The 24,705-nt window shown below is 28.5% G+C and overlaps 1 protein-coding gene across 1 annotated transcript in view; it reads left to right on the top strand.

Moving 5' to 3' along the window:
• Positions 1–24,705, top strand: part of LOC113385528 (inositol hexakisphosphate and diphosphoinositol-pentakisphosphate kinase-like) — a 73,758-nt gene that overhangs the window by 26,563 nt on the left and 22,490 nt on the right. Inside the window, 7 exon segments of the mRNA XM_026623382.1 lie at positions 8–162; positions 2,785–2,872; positions 5,135–5,246; positions 13,115–13,207; positions 13,380–13,586; positions 16,096–16,170; positions 16,443–16,631. Of these exon segments, the coding sequence (XP_026479167.1) occupies positions 8–162; positions 2,785–2,872; positions 5,135–5,246; positions 13,115–13,207; positions 13,380–13,586; positions 16,096–16,170; positions 16,443–16,631 (919 nt within the window).

Here is a 24,705-nt window from a genome sequence, read left to right as displayed (position 1 = left end):
TTTTCAGATCACGAATTGATTGAATCTGAGGATCATGTAGAAGTTAATGGTGTTGTGTTTAATAAGCCTTTTGTGGAAAAGCCGGTGTCTGCTGAAGATCATAATATTTATATTTATTACCCAACGTCGGCCGGAGGTGGCAGTCAAAGATTATTTAGAAAGGTAATATATAATAATATTTTCAATATAGGTACATATATATATATATATATATATATATATATATTATCAACATTAACTTTCTGCAGAATTATATTCTATCGCAACTGGTCTCACTCTCAAGTATAACTTCTAATTATACAACAATTTTTATTTTTTATGAGAAGTTTATGTTCACACCAAAAAATACGATTTGCTAATTATATGTTTTCTGGACGTTTCAAGTCGTTTTTATATCGAATGAGACCAAATTTTGGGAAAGTATGTGTGTGTGTGTGAGAGAGAGAGAGAGAGCCGATTTTTCGATTGTTCGTTCTCGTTTTCTTGTAAACGGCTGCACCGATTTTAAAAATTTAAAAGCCAGCCAAAGTATCTCAATAAGGACACGCATAATTAGTTTTGCACAATGATCGCCCAAGCCTTTTTGAAAAAATATCGAAAATATTTACCATTACATTCAAATCACCTCACGTGCGCCCCACGTTGGAAATTGCCGGTTTAGCCTCTACTATTACAGGCAGTGGCGGCGCTAGACCATTCGTCGGCGTCGGCGAAATTCGTTTGCGAGGCCGCCCCCCTTTTTTAAGGCAAATTGCTGAAACTTTCCGTGCCGTAATTTAAATGTTTTAAAGGCTTTTAAATATTTTGAAAACTTTGAAAACTTTGAAAAAAATTGAATTTTTTTCTAAATTGAAACATTTATTTATATTTTGAAATTTTTTAAAAATTTCGAACTTTTTTTGAAAACAATCTCGCTTCGTTGAGGTCTAACGGTTATACATTAATACGGAACGCATAGAAATGTTAACAAAATTGGTACTTATTACAAAAATCTTCATAAATTATCTGATAAGTTGATGTGCATATGTCTAATGATCATTTTTGTCCGCTTTTCTTCTCCTTTTTTTAATGGATCTCCAAAACCGCTTGACCTGCCTTTCTAAAAATTTAATCAATTTTGCATTTTGTTAATACAAATAATATTTTTTTTGAATCATTCGAATCATACGCTCAGTTTTTTTCAAAGACTGAATCACCATTATGCCACTTTTTGCACTGTATCTTCAAAACGACTCTTTCTGTCTTTGCCAAAAACTAACCAGCACGTCATTTATGTTAAAAAGTTAAAAAATAATTATTGTTAAACAAAAGTATGAGATATATTATAATTAGATAATTACACAAATTGAAATAGACAAAAATTGCACAAGTTAAAATAAACAAATTCTTTGGCACAAAAAGTTCGTTCTTCAGATATTAGTAAAACACTGAAATCAAATAATTATCCCGAAGAAGTTTTTTTTTTTGCCAAATCCTTCGATTAGCTAATTTTATAAATCATCGACCGTTCAAATCTTTCTCAATGAAAATGATTAGAAACCACCGACTTAATCAATAACTAATTAGACAAAATTTTAAAATCTACAATTGATTAATTAGATTGAAAAATCTATAATCATAATAGTTTGAGTGTACAAATCCGCACATAAAACGTACACATGGCATTACCTAAAAGATATTATTCCAAAATTTAAAGAATTTTTAATATTAAACACTTATTGTAGTTCCATAAAATTTGTTAGTTTAGACCATAATTTTTATCTCTATATAGAGATTTTTTGAATCATAAAAACTTCATCAAATATCTGATAATTTTATGTGCATACGTCTAATGTTCATTTTTGACCACCAAATATCATTTTTTTTACTTTTTCTTCTGTATCTCCGAAACCGCTAGACCTGCCTTACCAAAAATCAATATCAATAATAATATCAATATCAATAAATCATTTCGTCATTACAAGTAAAATGTTTTTTGAATTTGAATATATCAATGATTCAAAGAACATTTATTTTGATTAACGAAATAAAAAACTAATCAAATTTTTGGGAAGGCAGTCCTAGCGGTTTCGGAGATTCAATAAAAAAAAAGTAACAAAATATGTCATTTGGCGGACAATAATGATCATCAGACATATGCACATCAAATTATCACATATTTTATAGGTATTTTAATAGTAAGAACAAATTTCGTTCACATTTCTGTGGGTTTCATACCAAGTTTCACGCTCACGCGCTTTGTTTCTACGCAGCTAACGTATCGCGATTGGTTTGAAAAAAAGTTGAAAATTTTCTAAATATTTCGTATAAATAAGTATAAAAAAATCAAAAAAGTAATTTGTTTCTCAAAATTTTTAAAAATCTCATATCTATTTTTTTTCAAAGTTCTAAAAAAATTGAATCTTTTTTAAAAAAAATTAATTTTTGATAAGGGAAGATCCAGCAATTTGCCTTAAGGCACGATGTCATGCATCACTAAATTATTTTAAAATACTACTTTATGTATAACATCAAATCTAGTTCTTTGCATTCTATTACGAGTTTATAAATTTTGCACGATATAAAATGATTCCCTGCTGGTTTTAAAATTCTATTAGCAGATACGATACTGTTCTTGGAGATCTCTTTTTATATATATATATTTTGCTTTCTCTTTTATAGTATGACTTTTATAATTAGTATTAGTTTTATAAGTAAATTTGTTTACATACATAAATTTATGTAATATCATTTATGTAATACTTAACCAAATATTTTTGAATTACATCAGTTTTTATTTAACAGATTGGTAGCAGAAGTAGTGTATATTCACCAGAGTCAAGGGTCAGGAAAACGGGATCCTTTATTTATGAAGATTTCATGCCCACAGACGGTAGGACTTTTTTATAGTATATTTGATGAACTCTGTGATAACTAACTAAACTCATTTTCACGTACTCATTTGAATGTTAGTACTCTAGTATATTTATTTCAACTAATACTAATTATGATCTAATATTTAGTATATTTAGATGAAGTGATTTTATGTTGTATCGTTAACTCTTGGTTTAACAATATTTTCATATTATACATGATATCTCAAAACTCGACGTAAAGGCGAAACGCGGTGATAGTATTGATCGCAACTATCATAAAAAAAAATTAGAAAAAAAAGATCACATGTAGTTTGAAAATTATGAGCTTTTAAGTGCAGTCTAGAGCTTTCTCAAACTTTGATCATTTTGCGGTTATCGTAGTTAGTTTTTATTATTTTTGTTTATTTTAACTTTGAAACCGTAACCGTATTATATTTTTCTACTCACATTATTTTCCATTATGGAACTTTCAAGTACCGCTTTTTAATCCTGATGAAATTGCAGGGTCTTACTTTGAAAATTTCGAATTCACGGTTTATTAAAAAATCTTAATTAATGAAAACATGGGGCATTTAATTTATTTTAGTTTTAATGTTTAAATGAACAAAAATAATGAAAATTTAACACAACCACCGAAAAATGGTCACGCCTTGACCTAAGTACATGAAATTTTTTCATCATAGTTATGATCAATACAATTTCTGCTTGACGTCGAGTATTTGGACACTCTGCAAAATAATATATTATATCAAATTTTTACAATATAGCATTGATGCCTTTTTTACAGCTAATATAGATTTTAATCAAGAAGTTTATATTCATTTCCTGGAATGATTTTATGATCATAAAAATAGGAAAGATTTGTTCAAAACACACGATATTGATTACAGCCTGATCAACTATTTTATGGTTTACATTACTTCTAATAATTAAAAAAAAAATGAAATATTGAGCTTAACTTTCTATACTTTCTAAACTTTCAACACAAAATTTGATGTGCATTATTCAATATTAAGTGCAGATTTCATGCTTTATTAAATCAAAATATAACTTCAATCAAATAACTATTCTGTGAGATTTGTAAGGATATGAAGCAACTATTGGTATTATCAAATTTTCATAATTTTTTCACGGTGATTATTAATAAATAAATTGATTCTAATCCTTATAGTGACATTGCTTGATCAATTAAAAAGTGAAACATTTGTCAGTTTTTTTTTCGAATATTATTCTAACAATAGTTCAATTTAATGCAAATAGTAATGATTATGCGGACATTTTAATTATAGTAACTTGATTAGTATATTAGAAAAGTACGGAATTTCAAAAAAAAAATCAGAATTTCAAATTAAAAAATACTTATTACCTATATTACACAATGGGAATGAGATGAACATTATCTCATCGGCATAAATAAATTTACATCTTTCATTTTTTTGTTGCTAATACAAGTAGATTTTGATTAAATCAATTTTCAATGACACACTTCAGAAAAATCACGAAAAGGTTGCATTATAATATTTATTAAATTAACATTTTTCATGTATAATAATACTAATAATAATAGTAATAATAATAATAATAATAATAATATGATCTTCAGTTTTATATTCATGCAACATAAAACGAATGCAGTATTAATCAACGATGCAATTTGTTTAATCTTTATAATTATTTTCTAGTAATTTTATTTGATGGCGTTTTATGTAATTTAAATTATTTAACTTTTTTGTAGTGGACGTATTTTTTAAAATTCAATATATGTTTCTCAAATAAGCATAACATTTTCTTGGTATACTATAGAAATAACATAGTTTTAAAATTTGCATTGAATCATTTGAATGTTGTGTTTGATATTTAGTATTGCTACTAATACTTATTAATATCATATAATTAATATAACAGATTAGTATAAGATAAACATCGGTATACATATAATATATCACTGAAACGCTAAATAATATTGACATTATTTTAATTTCTATCTTAGTTTTTATATTTGGTTCTTCCAGATTTTGTTTAACTAAATAAAAAGAAAAATAGTATTCATTAATGTATATATTTCCTTTCTTCGTACATGAACCTTTCTTTTATTTTTGTCAGTTTTGGTAAATTAGTATAAAATATTCCTTTCCGAACGCCATAATTAATTGTTTATTTGTTCGAATATGACTGATGGATGAAATAAGGGACTAAGCTTACAAATAAGGTATCAGTAGTAAAAATCATTTAGTCGCTTTGGTTTATCTAACATATCGGACTGATCTGCCATCGTACAGGGACAGATGTCAAAGTTTACACTGTGGGCCCGGACTACGCCCACGCTGAGGCCCGCAAGAGTCCGGCACTCGATGGGAAAGTGGAGAGGGACAGCGAGGGAAAAGAGATCAGGTGATTAAAACACACACACACACTATGTTATATGTTATATATATATATATATATATATATATATATGTGTTTAATTTGAGTTTAATATTCGGGCGTAACATCAATAAAAATAGTATGAGAGTTTTTTTAAAAGTTTATTTATTTAAAATCCATACGTTTCGGCTAGCATCTTAGCCATCATTCAGTGGTAATCAAATTAACTATAAAAATTGAAATTTCAAACATATATATCATCAAATTCAAGACTATTCAAATATATATATATATATATATATATATATATATATATATATGTAGAGGACAATATATTATGTTTTATATTTGGTTTATTTTATGTATGATTAGTATTGACAACACTATGTGTAATCATATCGATCATTTATAAAATGTAGTTAGTATTTGTTTATTTAAAATGAGAAAGGAAAGGTTTTGAGAATTATAATTTTGGCAATGAGACAGGGGAGAAACAAAAAAGAGATCCGAACTGACACTAGAACTATTTTGTTTCCTCCGTGCTGTCACTAGGGTGCGTTCGACTTGGACGCTTACGCGCTGTGAGCGCGCCGTGAGCGCGCTTTCGTCGTTCGACTTGGCGCTGTGAGTGTCACATAAGCACGCTCGTAGCATCATCGTAGGATGCTCGTAGCACATATTTTGCGCTCACATATGCTCACGCCACAGAGGTAGGGCAGCGTGAGCGTGAGCGTCAGTTGTTTTTACTATCTGTCATTTCATTTAGGGTGCGTTCGACAAGGACGCTTACGCGCTGTGAGCGCTCACGCTTATAAGCACGAATTTTTAGCGTTCGACTTGGCCGATAAGCGCTCAGAATCGATAACTAAATTCCGTTCGTTTTGGATACTGTGAGCGTCAATAAGCATCAAAATGGCGGCAACTGGCGGTAACGGTAATTGTGTAAATTTTATTACATTCTGGATCATTCAGCGCGATTATAAACAATTTAACAATTAATAAATAAATGAAATTTGGTTTGCTTATGCTTAATTCATATTAATATTAAAATTAAAATTTAAAATTATTTAAAATTAATTAAATTTAAAATTAATTAATATTAATATTAATATTAATATTAAAAAATAAATGTGATATACAACTTGGCATTTTTGCGGGATTATAAAAAATTTAACAATTAATGAATAAATGAAATTGGGTTAGCTTATGCTTAATTAATAGTAATATTAAAATTAAAATTTAAAATTATTTAATATTAATATTAATATTAAAAAATAAATGTGATATACAACTTGGCATTTTTGCGGGATTATATAGAATTTAACAATTAATAAATAAATGAAATTTGGTCAGCTTATGCTTAATTAATAGTAATATTAAAATTGAAATTTAAAATTATTTAAAATTTATTAAATTTAAAATTAATTAATATCAATATTAATATTAAAAAATAATTGTGATCTACAGCTTGCCATTTTTGCGGAATTATAAAGAATTTGACAATTAATAAACAAATGAAATGACAGATAGTAAAAACAACTGACGCTCACGCTCACGCTGCCCTACCTCTGTGGCGTGAGCATATGTGAGCGCAAAATATGTGCTACGAGCATCCTACGATGGTGCTACGAGCGTACTTATGTGACACTCACAGCGCCAAGTCGAACGATGAAAGCGCGCTCACGGCGCGCCCACAGCGCGTAAGCGTCCAAGTCGAATGCACCCTTATTTATTAATTGTCAAATTCTTTATAATTCCGCAAAAATGGCAAGCTGTAGATCACAATTATTTTTTAGTATTAATATTAATATTAATTAATTTTAAATTTAATTAATTTTAAATTTCAATTTTAATGTTACTATTAATTAAGCATAAGCTAACCAAATTTCATTTATTTATTAATTGTTAAATTCCTTATAATCCCGCAAAAATGCCAAGTTGTACATCACATTTATTTTTTAATATTAATATTAATATTAATTAATTTTAAATTCAATTAATTTTAAATAATTTTAAATTTTAATTTTAATATTACTATTAATTGAGCATAAGCTAACCAAATTTCATTTATTTATTAATTGTTAAATTCTATATAATCCCGCAAAAATGCCAAGTTGTATATCACATTTATTTTTTAATATTAATATTAATATTATTTAATTTCAAACTCAATTAATTTTAAATAATTTTAAATTTTAATTTTAATATTACTATTAATTAAGCATAAGCTAACCAAATTTCATTTATTCATTAATTGTTAAATTCTTTATAATCCCGCAAAAATGCCAAGTTGTATATCACAATTATTTTTTAATACTAATATTAATATTAATTAATTTTAAATAATTTTAAATTTTAATTTTAATATTAATATGAATTAAGCATAAGCAAACCAAATTTCATTTATTTATTAATTGTTAAATTGTTTATAATCGCGCTGAATGATCCAGAATGTAATAAAATTTACACAATTACCGTTACCGCCAGTTGCCGCCATTTTGATGCTTATTGACGCTCACAGTATCCAAAACGAACGGAATTTAGTTATCGATTCTGAGCGCTTATCGGCCAAGTCGAACGCTAAAAATTCGTGCTTATAAGCGTGAACGCTCACAGCGCGTAAGCGTCCAAGTCGAATGCACCCTATGATGAGCCTATCTGTCCAGTAGAAATGCGATGCGTGTTGACAGGCCGCTACATATATATATATATATATATATATATATATATATCTTATATATAAAATTCTTCTGTAACAATGTAAGTTTCATTAATCCTCCTAAACTATAATTCGGATTTTCATGAATCTTCCTGAAGTTTGTTCGGGAAATTTTTTAGAATGTTTTGATTCATAGAAATATAGTTAGATTGTAGAAATAAATGGAAAAAATTACAAAAAACCGCTTATCATTGTTTGCCCTTGAAAATATTTAAGGCATAGTTTGACATTAAAAACAAAAGACGACTGTCATTTGCCAAACATTTCCATTCACATATAGGCTAAGACAATATTAAAATATAATATATATATATGATTATGAATGAGAAAAATGTAAGGACTACATTATTATTGCCAAAAAGAAGCTGAGATGTGCTAAAAATTAAAATAATATAAGATTTAGTATAAGATACAGTCAACATCTGACAGGTGATGCAGTCTGCGCAAGCGTCTGTCAGTGATCGCACATATGCATAAAACTTAGCCTACAATTCACTTTGACTAATTATTATTTTTTAACTTTTAAATGCAGTCGTGTTTTGCCTTACTTTACTAAACCACGATACAAAAATAATTTATTTATTCAAAGAATTATTTAGAAGTTTCATTGTGTCAAAACTTCATATGTTTGGCATTGGATACGAAATATTTACTCAAGACAATGGAGCATTTTGGGTCTGAATATTTTTAATGTGCTCCAATTTGCATGAAATTTTGGAAACAGGTTCATCTTACTCTCAAGTTTAAAAGTAAAAATAATTTAGAATCATTTGCCACTTTCCGGGGGGATGACATCTCTTTTCAGTGGTTCAATTGTATCTCTTTCAAACTAACGTCGGATATCGATAAAAGAACTAATTAGAATAGAAAAATGTTTAATAATGTTTTTTTAAAAAAAAAATACTTTTCAAGTTACTGGCTACTGAAAATTTGTTGTTTTTTTGCGTTTTTCATCGTTTTTGACAATTATTTCTAAAAATATACATTTAAACAAAAATCATGTAATGAACAAAATTATATCAATCAAAATCCTAATAAATCGGGGTTCTATAAATTGTTCTAAGAACAATATTAGGCTAGATATAAAAATGGGGTTTTATAGTACTAAAAATGAGCTTTAAAATTAGTACTTCTGCGTGTAAGATGAGTGAGCTATCATGCAGATAAAAGACGCATACAATATTTTTTTCGTTTAAAGCAAATAGTTTTTGAGTGCCATTTTAAAAATAATCGTATTCCCTCTGGAATCAACTTTGTTTAAGAGATCTTGACGGATTCTAGAAAATACCAAAACTTTAGTGCAAAGGATTTTCAAAAAACTCATGATTTCATAAAAAAATCCATTAAAAAAAACAACCAATTTCTCATTATAATATCACTGAAAGAATACGTATAAAAGTATATATATGAAAATTCAAGGTATTTTTCTGACTAATTATTGTTTTTTTATTATTTTTTTGGTACACAAATATTAATAAAGTTCGAATTGTTTAAAGAGTGCGCGGCAGTAAATCAGAGTGTCTTTCGAGCCGTTTAACCCTTCGCCGTTTCAAAATAAGAGAAGTTACGGTAAAATTTATGATAGAGAAAGTTGTAGCTCATTTAATCACCTTTAAAATAGTATATTACAAGTTATGATAAAATCAGAATTAAAAGAATTATAATCCAATTAATGCGGGGGTGGTGACGAAATGCAAATTGTTTTCACTTCTGAACTTAAGATTAAGATTAGCTGAGCATACGCTTTTTTCCTCTCCATTTACTGCAATAATTTTGTTGATAGTAGGTTGAATAGAGCACATGTGAACAAAATTTTTACAAATTAATTCACTTCAAATATGAACTTAAGTAATAATGTATATTGAATTATTAGTGTGAAAAATGTAATTTAGATATTAAAATACTAAAAGCCAGTTAAAATAAGGTACGAAATTTTAAAAATTGTAGGCAACATTATTGAAGCAATTATTTTGGGTAGAAAAATCCAAGGTGATATTGTACCTTGACCGCGCATGCTATATATTAATCCTTCCTGAATTTGTTATACTTTTTAAAAGATTTCAATTTTCAACACGTGTATCTATGCTATGACAATAAATACATCACATAGGCAGACGATGACTTTTGTGTGATAAATTTGGAAAATCAATATTTTAGCCGTGAATAAACAAAAAATCATTCATTTAAACATCCACATCTACAGGTATGTCTAAAAATATTGTATAACCCTTAAATTGAATAAAATAAATTGAGCTATTGGAAATAAATTTGTTCTACAAATCGCAGTGTATAATTTTTAAATATATATAATTTTATTGAACATATTTTAATATTTTTTGAAGGGATAATTAAAGTGTTAACTGCGGGAATTGAGAATAAACATTTAACATCACTCATATATTGGTGTAAATAGTAACTCGAATAACAATAATGATTATTTTTAACTGAACGGTATAAATATTATATATTAATAGGATATTAAAAAAACGTAGAGGTGGGTACAGGACAACGTCTGTCGGGTCATCTAGTATATATATATATAAATGCGGTGGGCAGACGTGGGCCACGGGTTAGAGTGGGCCACCCGAATAACTCTAAAACAACTGACATGTATGTTGAACCGCGCACATATTTATCATATTTTGATACTTTCTCAATTTTAAAAAGAATTTGGAGGTTACAAATCTACTCTCTTTTACGGGCTTTTATTTGTGGACAGACATGGGCCACTTGATGAATAATACAGTTCTTTGCACTGTAAAGTGTTTATATCAATTATTCAAACGTCTTATTTGCTTATTTTTATTTCTTCAGTCATAATTTTCCCTAAAAAAACAGGAAACTCCCAAAAAAAAGTGGTGAAGCCCCTTTTTTCAAAGTCGTTTTTTGACGCAACTGTAAAAGATATCGGTGAACAAATGACGCAATTCTATTCACATCGGTGTGGACTATATCATCAATAACAAATATTGTTAAATAATTATTTGTCAGCCTATGAAAACGTGAAAACAATTCTTTGTTTCAAATTTTTGGGTAGTGCGGTTATTTGGACTAATTTTTAATTAGCATCGTTAGAAAGGCTAATTTTTCTTACGATCAGTTCTCTGCTCGCCTTTGCAATTAAGAGACGACTTATGCGGCTCTTATATGAGCGCGAGCGTGTACTTGCTCAGGTTATTTTAACTTTTGAATGTGTTCTACCACATGGACTAAAACTAAATTCTCGATAACGTAAGAAAAATTAATAGCCTTTCTAACGATGCTAATTTGGTTGGCCCACTTCTACCTATATTTTCGGAAAACACGGTAAATAGAAGAGAAAAACTTACAAACATAATTGCAAGCATCTGCTATGATAAAAATGCATTTTGGAATTTGAAAAAAATAAAGAAAATCATTTTCATTTTTAACTATTTCACAACCAAAAATAAAAACGTGGGCGATTTCTGTCCACCGCATTTTATATTTTATATAATCATAGGTGTTCCATGATGTAATGGTTAAGGTCGTCGTGAGTTCAAGTCCCACTATGGACAACCTGACATCATATAGTTGCGATGTCCATTTTTACTTGCAAATATAGATAAAAAATGGTTTCCAATTGAAAATAGTTCATTTCGGCCGGTGTAAAACGGCATTGAGAATTTGCTTCTTTCTACATTCTTCCATGAATCGAGTTGCAGTTTAGCTCAGCTCACGTACTTGCCCTGTTTTAGTACTACCCAATAAGCTGGCAGCTAAGTAAGTGCGGATTCTTGTTAAAAAATCAAAGACACTTTTTTGTTGAACATACATAACTTCATTCTTTAACGTATTTTATATTTTGATCGATGACTTTTTGTCATCTTTCAAACAGCACCATAATCCACGTTCATAAAACTTCTTATTTTTATTAGCAAAAAACTGGGTCAGATACAATTTCACACCATTATCAAAATTCAATTTTTTACCATTTATAGAGTTTTGCAAAGATCGAAAGTAAACGTAAGTGTAAGTTTAAAACTATATTTTGGATGTGTAAAAACGTCCTAATCAAGCTGTAATAATTTTTGTCAAGCTGCCTTAAGATGTCTGTGGTCGTGCGCTGTCATGATGTAATGTATCATCTTTTCGATTTGTCAATACCGGCCGCATTTTTGAACTACTTTGTTTAATTTTGTTAATATAGACATCGTAATTGATTATTCGGTTGGGTAATAAAAGTTCAGAGTCGAAAATTTCTTTGCAATTTATCCAGACTGAGGTCAAAATCTTCTTTTGATGACTTGACGTTGCTTGACCTGGTTTATCCGCCGTTATATTTTCTGGTTGATATTATTTTAAAGAACCCATTTCTATCGCCAGTTATCGATCCTTTAAAAATGGAAAAAAATGGATTGTTCTTAAGCAAATAGCAGCTGCTAATGTTACGTTAACTTTTTAAACATAGCCAACATTGTTTTAGGTGACTATGTAATTTCTTTGTGTAACGTATTGCATTGTGAAAATCCGAATTAAGTAATAGATTGTCATCAACTTCAACTGGACAACCAATGCGCTTTTCATCTTTGAGTGAAAAATCCATAAAACGTAATATGGCAATTGGCAAATAATCTATGGATAGCTGAATTGCGAATGAAATTTAAAATTAACATTGTTCAAATTTTGTATTTTGGTTTTCCTTAGTTTGATTGAATGATATTAAATATTAAGTGTGGAAACATATAAATAAAGAAGTGAAAATTATTTTACCTTTTATAATTCGATGAATTGCTTTCTATTTAAATCCAATATTTTTTGCTTTCTATTTAAATCCATTTGCTGGGAACCGTTATCTCAAATCAATATGTTTGGTGCTGAACAATTCTTATCTATGCTGAGCTTTTTCCGAACGGTATTTTCTGAATGTGAATGGAACAAATAGTTATGAAAATTATGTTTTTCACACTTTTCGCAATTCCTAAGAGAAACGTATATCATAATAGTTCTCATTAACGATCTAAAATTTTAATCATTATTTAGGCAATTAAAAGAATATAATTGTTAAAATGAAATCGAATTATTTGAAAGTTTTTGTTTTAATTTATATTAATCTTTTCTGACATTAGAAATCATTAAAATCTTATAATGTAGATTTCGGTTTATATATCTAATGTTACTTTAATTTTTACTTGTTTATAAATGTGCCATTTTTCAGGTATCCAGTAATACTATCAAATGTAGAGAAACTGATTTCAAGGAAGGTCTGTTTAGCATTTAAACAAACTGTCTGTGGATTCGATTTACTAAGGTATGAATAATAGTTTAAATTAATTAACTTTAATAATCAATATTAACTCAAATTAAGAGCCAAAACATTAGCACATAGAATAATATTGATGACATTATTATATGAAAAATACATTTTTGATTGAGATAATCGTTTGATATTGACTAATTTTGATAAACTTTTTCCGTTACAGGGCAAATGGAAAATCGTTTGTATGTGATGTGAATGGTTTTAGTTTTGTTAAAAATTCGAATAAATATTATGATGATAGTGCCAAAATTTTGGGCAATATGATTTTGCGAGAGTTAGCACCTACGCTGCATATTCCATGGTCAGTTCCATTCCAACTAGATGATCCTCCAATTGTACCCACCACTTTTGGGAAAATGATGGAACTTAGGTAAATATACAATAGTTCACAAAAAGGAATTGATTGTGAATTATACATATTATTATATTATTGTATTTACTAAGTTATCAGAATTATATTAATTGAAATTACTTTAATACTTTTAACAAACAATTGTGACTCATATTCATATTCGAATTTTGTCACCGGAACATAATTTTAACTACAAACTTTTCCAATTGATGCTGAGAAACAAAAATAAACGATAACAAATATTTTTGAAATGATTAAAAATAGTATAGAAAATAGTTTATCATATCTTTTGATTAGATTTTTTCTAAATAAAAATAAACTAGTGGGGTGTATGGCATCGTGCCTTAAGACAAATTGCTGAAACATCCCGTACCGTAACGTAATGTTCGAGGAATATTGAATGTTTTCAGACAGATTATTATAAATTATTATAAATATTGTAACATAATGTTACTAACATTGTCTAATATTTATAAGAATTATATAAATTGAATTGCAAAGTTGAAATTATTTGTTTAAAGTATATTAGAACTTTAGTCAGAATTAAAAATGAAATCTGAATTATTATCGACAAAAAAAATTTTTTTTCTGAAAAAAAAATTTTGAAACAAATTTTTTTTTCCAAAACCAATTATTTTGTTAAAACAAGCAGAAAGTTCTTTTTTAAATCATTCAAATCGGACGCTTAGTTCTCTCAAAAACTGCCATTTTTTGAACATTTAGTTCTGTATCTTCGAAATGGCTGGGCCTACCTTTGCCAAAAACAATAACCACTTCTCCCAATCATTACTAATTAAATGTTTTTTAGATCATTATTTCTATTTTCTGCACTCTTTGCTCTTTATCTCCGTAACTGCTGGGCCTGCCTTTGCCAAAAACTAATCAGCACATCTCCCTATCAATACGAATCGAATGTTTTTTGAACCATCCAAATTGGTTGATCCGTGCGCCCGAAAACGTGACTGAAAAATACATACATACGAGGTCTGTTCAAAAAGTTTTCGTAATTTTCGTTTTTTCAAAAAAATATTTATTTATTCGTCTACATTAATGTGGTCCCCTTCAAAGTAGTCCCCCCCAGATATAATACACTTATGCCAGCGTTTTTTCCAATTTTCGAAGCACCCTTGATATTCACTTTTTGATATGTCCTTGAGCACTCTCGGCGATTTTCTTCAATCGAGGAAAACCGCCGTCCTTTCATGGGTCTCTTCAACTTTGGGAATAGGAAAAAGTCACACGGAGCCATATCTGGTGAATTTTTGCACTTTGCAACACTTTATTTCATTTTTTACGCAAAATTTAATACAAATTCTTTGACTTTTTCAATTCTTCCATTGTAAAAATCGCCGAGCTCAGAAAAACACGTCGAACCTTAGCGACTACCACAGACAAAGTAAACAGTGAATATAGCTGAAAATTTCATCATACTTTAGGGGCATGTATACCAACACAATAAAAAAAAATTTTGACAATCAGACACTCCAGACCCGCGAAATTTAATTATTAGTAATTCCGGGTACTTTTTGAACAGACCATGTACACACACATCAATTTTTTCTGAGGTATGCCAAAATGTTCAGAAACCTTCAAAACGTCGAAAATGCAAAAAATTTGAATTTCGATTTTTGGACAATTACAATAACTTACCATACGAGAAGTTAATAAATAAATAAATACATTAATTTTTTAGAACGTGTTTCTTTTCCTTTTTGAAAAGGATAATGGTATTTTTCTTGTTAAAATAATAACTTTGCTCCGTTGTATACAATTTTTGAATTCAAAATAAATATATCTCAGTTACTGTATTGCTGAATCCATTCAAACTAATAGAAGTACATATGTTCTTATTATTGTCATTATTATTACTATTGTCAATTTTATACACCATTACATTTTATTTTATTTTTTGATCGTTTTCTCTGTTAATCTTTTCAAACCCATTAATGTAAAAGTAATAAATTTCATTTGTTTTCATAACTCTTTCTTATAGTTTTAAGTATATAGTTAATGTGTTTCTTTTCATTGTCATTTCTGAAAAATGTATCTCATTTTGTCAAGTATGTTTATTTTGTATCTTCGTGAACTAACATCAGTAATTTTTAAGTTTGTTCTTATTGTTTTGTGTATATTTTTTATGTATGGTTTGTTAACATTGTGGTCAAAATTAGTTTTGTATTTTTGGTGCAATACAGAACATCAAATATGTCCTTGTGTTTTTATTTGTATTTCATAAAGATTAGTGTTAAATTTATTTATCAATTTAGTGGCTTAAAACGTTATTTTTGCTTTTGTATATTCAAAGTGATATGATTTAAAGTTTGGATATTATATTATACATTATCAAATAATCTTTTAATTAGCTTACTGTTATTATATATATATATATATATATATTATATATATATATATATATATATATATATTTATATATATATATATATATATATACTGAGTTTAACATTCACGGCTTTTTAATGCTAATCGTTTAATTTGAAGACAAAATTCATTAATTAAACTTTTTCAGATGCGTAGTTGCAGTAATCAGACACGGTGATCGAACTCCTAAACAAAAAATGAAAGTAGAAGTTAGGCATCCTAAGTAAGTATGATTGTTTTTGAAATCGATTCATTAGAAACACGATTTAATAAATATGTTATTATAGTTCCATTTAGTTAAGAGATTATATAACCAATAGTCAACGACTCCAAGTTGAGTAAAACTGATTGACACTGATTATAACATCTTTAAATGGATAAATATCATCAAAAAGACATCGCCATATCATTTTGCCAGAACTTTCCTTACGCCTCGTTACTTTCGTCATTGCATTACATTATTACAATATTTACATTATTTTGTTTGCTTTTCAGATTCTTTGAAATTTTTGAAAAATATGATGGATATAAGAATGGCCATGTAAAATTAAAACGCCCAAAACAACTTCAAGAAATATTGGATATTGCACGATCTCTTCTATCAAAAATTCAAACCAGGGCGGCGGACGTAGAAATTGAAGAAAAGCAGGGCAAACTGGAACAGCTGAAAAGTGTACTCGAAATGTAAGTGATTAAAAATAATATATTTACATATTGATATGATAAAATTATGCATTGCTATTATATCTAAAAACAATTTGTCTTGGGCTTATATTTGAAGGAAATATCATATTAAATAGATGCATTTTTTAAAACTGTTAACTATATGAGAGATACCAGATTTATCATTTGAAACCTACTTTATAGTCGAATCATTTCACAAATTCTACATTATTTTGTTTATGTCACATTTCAATTGGCGTTTTACTATTTTAATTCACCAGTGATATTATTTTCTAGTGTTTTTTTTAAATATTATATCTTTCAACAATGTTAATTACTACCTATTTTATGTGTGTCATGTTTTAGAAAACTTAATAGTTTATTTATATTTCCATTACCATTATTTCCATACATTTTACAAAAGATTGCTATGAACAGCTTTTGAAAATTTGATGCATGCATTAAATTAATCTCTGAGCTCAGCAAGTTGCAAAAACTAAATGTGTTAGTTCCAAGCACTATCATATATTAGGAATTTATCATCCGCTAGCAAATAGATGATTTTATTAGTTCCAATCCTCTTTTATCATGTCTGCTCCTTTTTCTCCGATCATTGTTGTCGGTGCGTTTGTATTACCGCTAGTGATTTTTGGCATGATACTTGCATCTATAACACGTAACCCTTCTATACCACGTACTTTTAATCTCGGATCTACAACTGATGTAGAATCATTAGTTGCACCCATTTTTACCGTACCTACTGGATGGTAATCTGTGGTTCCAATATTTCTTATCAAACACTGCCAAAAGTCATCCGTGAAAAATTCATGTTTACGACAATTTGGTAGGTCTATTTTTACAAATTCTGCCTTTACTCCTCCCATGCTTTGCGTTTCTAAGAATTTTGTTAAAAATTTAAGAGATTGAAGGGCTACTTCAATATCTTGTGGATGATCCAAATAGTTGGGGTAGATTAATGGCTTTTCTGAAGCGTTGCTACTTTTCAATTCAATTTTTCCAGTTGATAAAGGATTTAATATATTTGGCAACATAATCAAAAGATGAGAATCAGAATTCGCACTAAACAACGATTGACCGGTTTCCTCTAGAAATCCTAATACATTTATAACTAGTGACAAACTTTGACTATCATTCCTAGGAATGAAAAAACAGTGAATCTGCGAGTTAGGATATATAGAGTTTGAGTCGTAATTGATGTAGCCAGCAATGTTTGTAATACCTATTCCTGATAGAGGTCCATCATGATGAATAAACATTTGGTAAATTTGATCTAAAGTTTGTGCTTGCGATATTGCTTGAGCTGTTTTTTCATTTATTTTTATAAAAATAGGTACGAATAAATGGTCTTGCAAATTTTTACCGACTGCTGGTGAATCTACTTTGACGTTAATTCCAAAATCGTTTAAATGCTTTTTTGGTCCAATACCACTCAGCATCAATAATTGCGGCGAATTGACAGTACCACAACTTATGATAACTTCTTTAGTAGCTTTGGCTTGGTAAGTCAGACCGTTTCTTACAAATTCTACACCGACCGCTTTTTGGTTATTGTCTATTATTACTCGGGTCACCAAAGAATGCTTCAACACTAATAAGTTTTTTGGAATTTTAGTCAAAAACGCATTGGCTGTACTGCACCTTGTTCCTTTATCTAGACATCCTTGCATAAATCCAAAGCCCATTTTTTCACCTGCATTTAAATCAGTGATATTTTTGTAACCTAACTCTTCTGCTGCTTGAAATATTACATTCTTTAGGGGAATGTTATCAAAATAGTTATCTACTGTAAGTCTTCCGCCTGTACTATGATAATGGCCATTGTCAATTGCTAGAATTTGTGGTGCTCTAAGATCCTCTGATTTTTTTAAATAGGGTAATACTTCTTTATATGACCAACCAAAGTTACCTAGGTTAGCCCAATTGTCGTAATCTTTTTGGTGTCCCCGAATATAGAGCATACCGTTAATGCTGGAAGAGCCGCCCAAAACTTTGCCACGAGGCCAATAGCATCTTTGATTTTTAAATCCTAAACAACATTTGGGATCTGGTTCTGTGTAGTAACCCCAGTCAATTTCAGTTTTTTGCAAATTGAGAAATAGTGATGGTATCTGAAATATAAGAATTGTTGAGCAATTTGTATCATCATGGGAAGTACTAAACGTATCATATAAATGTTAAAAATAAACATAATTAATATACAATCAAAGCGTTTTACAACAAATCTAGGGTCCTTCGTAAAATCAATCAAACCAAACAAATATTATGAATAATATGTATATGCAAGGATATGTAAAGAGATTTATAATATCAGAATTGTGGCAAGTAAATAAGATATATATTTATAATTTCTAAAGTGTAGAAATTATAGAAACGAGTGATAGTACATAGTATATGGATTAAAACTGGGTGCTTTTTGAAATGGATGGTACTTGTTTCTTATTATTTTGATCTATATAACACAGTACATAAAATAATGCTATACATTTAAATTTAGTAGTTAAGGCAATTAATTTAGGCAATGTTTTTTTCAAATTCATACATTATTAAATTGTCTATGCTTCTAATGGGAACTAAAATGCAAAATGATTATTACCTCAGTTGAAATTGTGGGGTCGCCTCCGGCTTCTATTAGAAGTATTTTCCAGTTAGAATTTTCACTTAAACGATTAGCAACTACAGAGCCGGCTGATCCTGCTCCGACAATGATAAAGTCGAACACCAAATCATCTGGAAAATAATAATATGAATTATACAAAATAGGTCTAAAATATAGTAAGTCTAAATTATAGAAGTCTGAAGATTCATTTTTAGTATAAAAAATAACTGATGGTGAATGTGGAAGTACGTGGTATGTAAGTGAAGGATACAGCTGACGCAAAATATATGGATGGTTTAACCACTGCAAAGCATATACATTTTTTCGGAGCATATTGAGTCATTGTAGGTGCCAGCACTGCCAGCCTAATCTTAAACTGACTTCATTTAAATTGAATCGGCACATTTGAAGATTGGAAGTTTTGATATATTATTACTCTACTTTTAGAGAATCGAGTGAGATTCCAATGGTAGGGTGTCAATACCATATGTAGGTTTTGAGACAACTTTAGGGTGTCAATATACAAGTACTTACAAACTTACAGCTGGGTATCTCGATTTCCGAGGTGAATTTACTATAATTACTCGATTATAATTATCCATTTGGATCAAAAATGATTGGACTACTAAAATGACTATTATGATTTAGGGATTTGTAGATTTTTTTTTGTTATAATTTATTTTTGTTAATCAAGACAGTATTTGTAGATTGAAGGTGAAAATTAAAAGCTGTATGTATTTTCTAATTCCGCATTGAAAAAATTTAAATAAAGAAAATTGATCCCAAAATTTAAGGAAAATTGTTAGGGGCGAAAAACCCTTGATAAAAATACATGGATTTAGAAGTAAAATTTAAGCTCCTTCATAAACTCAAGAAAACCTAAAGTTATAAATCTTAAAATACAGTGCAAAACATTTACTGGCTGAAATCTGTATAAAAAATTAATTAATCACTAAAATGAATATTACGGAATGCCGTGTGAGGTAGAAGGGCAAATTTAGGGCCATATGTATTTTTGAATTACACAATTTATTTAACTTTTAAAATCAAGAAAATTGGTCTCAAAATTAAGAAAAAGATTTTAAGGGTAGACAACCCTGAATTAAAAATAATTTTTTTCTGGAGTTAAATTTTAGCTTTTGCATAAGTTTAAAAAACATTTATTGACTGCACGAGGGATGAAAAATGATTTCATTACTTAAATGGTTTTTGTGAAATAGGGGTTAGTGATGAAAAAGGGTTACTTGATGATGAATTTAGGGTTACTTGTATTATTTAATGCTACATTATAAAAAATTTATAACAACAAAATGCTCAAAAATTAAAAAAAAATAAGGCGGGACAAACCTTATCAATTAGGCGGTATTATAAATAGATAGTAGTTTATTCTCAGACCTACAGATATATAATTTGGTAAAAATCGATAAAGCCGATGTAAAGATCTATTATTTATTTTAATGTATTTAGAAATTTTCAGATTATTTTAGTTCTGCAAAAAATTTAATATGTAAAAAATATATATTTTTTGTAGGAATATTGTTTTATCTTAAGATTAGACTTATCGATATTCGACTTAAAATGTAAAGAATTAATTAATTTTGTTCTTCATTTCTATTGTGACAGCTTTTATTTGAAAACAGTGCACGGTTTTAAACTGTAAGTTTTTATTTTGTTCAAGTAAATTTAAACTGGCTTATTTGTCACTGTAGCATTGATTTTAAGTTTTTAGTTTGATCATTAAACAAAAACGTGATTAAGCGATTAAGATGTGTACAATACTATCTTATTATGCTACAACGTCTCCATTATATCAACAAAGTTTAATAATCAGTTTAATTTAATTAAACTGTGATATTAGAACCAAAATTATATCAGCCAAGTTAGAATATATTATAAATTTCATGACTTTAATTTTTTTGGCAAAAGATATTTTGTGTAATAACAACTGAATATTATTTTTAAAACTATTTCTAAATTAAACTTGTCAATTCGTATAGTTTTATATTTACATAATAATATATTTATATAAATACCAGAATTCATATAATCCCCATAATCTTTTGGCCAGATATTGCTATTTGATAAATTACATGGTGAAGCCATAACTGATTGCATTAGCATTGCGAGTAATTGACCAGCTGGACCTGTTGTATGTCCAAGACATGAGGAGGTATAAAAATCCATCATTGGATATTTTTCTTGAAACCAAATTCATAAAATTATACTAAAACATTTAATATACTGTTAAAAAAAACATTAATGTTTTGGTGGAACTCTAAAAGAACTGATATGTTATGATTTATTTTTATTAACAATCACTTGTGCAAATTTATTCATTGTATTAATTGTTCAAACATAATTTTAAAGTAAATATTTTTGTATGTACAAAATAATGTTAATATCGCTATCAGAATATTTGCGTTAATAAACGTTGTTTTGTTTATTTTTTACTTCTTTATACCGGTTCTAACGCTTAATTTGTTTCTATTAAATATTAATTAATATTGAGATATCTAATAATTTGCGAAATATATATGTTAGAAGTTTCGTACTATACTTTCATAGTAAAATGAACATTTGTTTGCTAACTATTATTAATATTATGACACTCGCTGACATTGCCAAGTTTCTTTTGCTCTTTTTATTTTTTTATTCTACTATTTGCTTGCATTGCAAATAAAATTAATTATAATATGGTAAAGTTTTAGGATTATTTTTTCAATTAAAATTTTGTTTTGTGAGAAAATTGGAACTAACTGACCAGTAATGCGTTTTGATGATCGAGATGTAATTATTTTACATAATATAATAATATTTTATTCTAGTAGCAGTTTATCTTCTTAAATCCTCTGATTTTTTAAAATAAAAACCATGATGAAATCATAATCAGCAAATAATCTTATTTGCCATAAATCATCATTATTAGTTAAATTAATTTTAGATTTTTTTCATCTACCCTTTGCAATTCATGTAATATTTTATTTATAAATAGGTCTAGCTGACCCGGCAAACGTTGTTTTGCCATCATAGTTATTTTTATACTAAACAATTCATACTGAAAATAATTAATTGATTGCAAAATTGGTATATAAGTAAAAGAGGCAGCTAACAAAAAATATATGAATCGTTTACCCAGTTCAAAGCACACAAAATATAAAAGTTCCTGGCTGGGTCATATTAATAATCTTTGCCAGTGGCCAACCTAATCTGAAACTGATTCTATTTAAATTGAATTAGCACATTTAATGTTATAAGATGTTGTATACATATATTATTACCGCGCTTTTCAATAATCCATTCAAAATCCGATCATTCATTTTTAAATTATATTGTTTGAAGATTGAAAAAAATTGAGAGAAAGGAAAATTTTACAGCTTTACTATAGATTTGTATGGTACTTACTTTCCTATCAAAAACTTTTGTATCTTCAGATCTTAATATTCAAACTCTCTAAATTTTTCTAGAAATTTCTCTTTATGTACACCATTGGGAAATATTTGTACAATGGGAAAATGGGAGAGGTGAACAACCCTTTATAAAAATAAATTGTTTTTTTTTTAAGTAAAATTCATTCTTTATCATCAAGGTCAGGAAAATATGAATTAAAATTTAGTAAAATACACTCACTGACTGAAAGTGTTGTGGAAAATTATTTGATTACTAAAATGGCTATTATGAAATAGAGCATTTTTATGCATTTTTTAATTCCGAATTATGAAAATTAAAATTAAAAAAATAATAATTCAAAAATTTGAAAGAAAGTAGAGGGCCCTTGATAAAAGTATATATTTTTTTCAGTAAAAGGAGTAGTATATATTTTTTAATTCCACATTAAAAAAATTAAAATACAGAAAATTTACCTGAAAATTCAAAATGGTAGCGTTCGACAACTCTTAATAAAAATAAATTGTTTTGTAAAGTAAGATAAAATTTGGTTAAAATTAAAATAAACATTAATACATGGAAATTTCATATATTATAATGTAATGCAATATAATTTTACTTCTCGCTGTTATCAAAAACAAAACCGAGTTAGGGTAAAGCTTTTCTTATCTATGGGTAAAGCGGTATTTTTAGCTATTATCCAATGTATAAGAACAATAACAATTTATAAATAGTATTCATAAATAAATACTTATAAATATATATAGAATTGATTTTCAAATAAATCTAGCATTGAACTTGTAATCAACTTACAAACGACGGCTTAAGAAATTGCCATTAGATCGAAAAGAATACTCATTCAATAGGTAATAAAAACATTTGTTCTTGTAATTGTTTGTATTTTTCAAATATTAGTTTATATTATTATTTTAGTTAATTGAGTTGTATAACTTTTTGAGTTAATTCAAAATTACTCTGATTCTTTGTATTATTATAAAGCTAAAAATATAAATATGTTACATTTGGTTAAAACATTTTGATTTAGGTTAATCAAATGAACCAATCCTGTTTAATCATATCGGCACCTTTCTCACCAATCATTATAGCTGGCGGATTTGTGTTACCGCTAACTATTTTCGGCATTATACTTGCGTCTATTACCCGTAAACCTGAAATTCCGTGCACTTTTAATCTTGGATCTACTACAGATGTAGGATCAAAAATTGTACCCATTTTTACAGTGCCCACCGGATGATAATCTGTTGTCCCTACATTACTAATGAAACAACGCCAAAAGCTGTCTGTAAAGTATTGGTGCTGGCGACAATTTGGAAGGTCTATCTCTAGAAATTCTGCTTGAATACTTTGCATGCTATTTGTTTGTATTAAATCCGTTAAGAAATGCATAGTACTTAGGGCTACCTCCATATCTTGAGGATCGTGTAAATAGTTGGGGTAAATGAGCGGCTGATCCATGGCATTCGCACTTCTCAGCTTAATTTCACCAGTTGACAGAGGGTGTAGATCGCAAGGTAGTATTATAAGAAGGTCTGTTTGGGCGTTAGCATCCCGCAACGACTGTGCTGTTTCATCGACGTATCCTACTAAATTTATTATGACTGGCAGTAAATGTGTATCGTTCAGAGGTATGTGCACGAAATATACTTCAGAATTAGGATATGGATTGCTTGAATCTAAAGTATTAACAAAAGCGACCAGGCTTGTCATTCCAATACCTGTGTAAGGTCCGTCGTGGTGTATAAACATTTGATAAATTTGATCCAAGTTTAGTTTTTCTGATACTGCTTGTGAATTGTTTTGATATATTTTTACAAATGTTGGTATAAATAAATGTTGTAAATTTTGCCCAACTGGAAGGTCGATGTTTACTGGAATTCCTAACTCTTCCAAGTGAGTTTCAGGTCCTATGCCACTTAACATTAGCAGTTTAGGAGAATTGACAGCACCACAGCTAACGATTACTTCTTTAGTGCTTTTTGCCTGATATAGCTGCCCATTTCTTAGAAACTCAACGCCTACTGCTCTGTTGTTATCTAATATTATTCTTGTGACGCTAGAATATTTAGTTATATA

This window comes from Ctenocephalides felis, unplaced genomic scaffold (genome assembly GCF_003426905.1).
Source record: "Ctenocephalides felis isolate EL2017-DRISC unplaced genomic scaffold, ASM342690v1 CF-g0.4_SCAFFOLD_03571, whole genome shotgun sequence".
NCBI lineage: Eukaryota > Metazoa > Arthropoda > Insecta > Siphonaptera > Pulicidae > Ctenocephalides > Ctenocephalides felis.
This window is presented reverse-complemented; position numbering and strand designations above follow the sequence as displayed.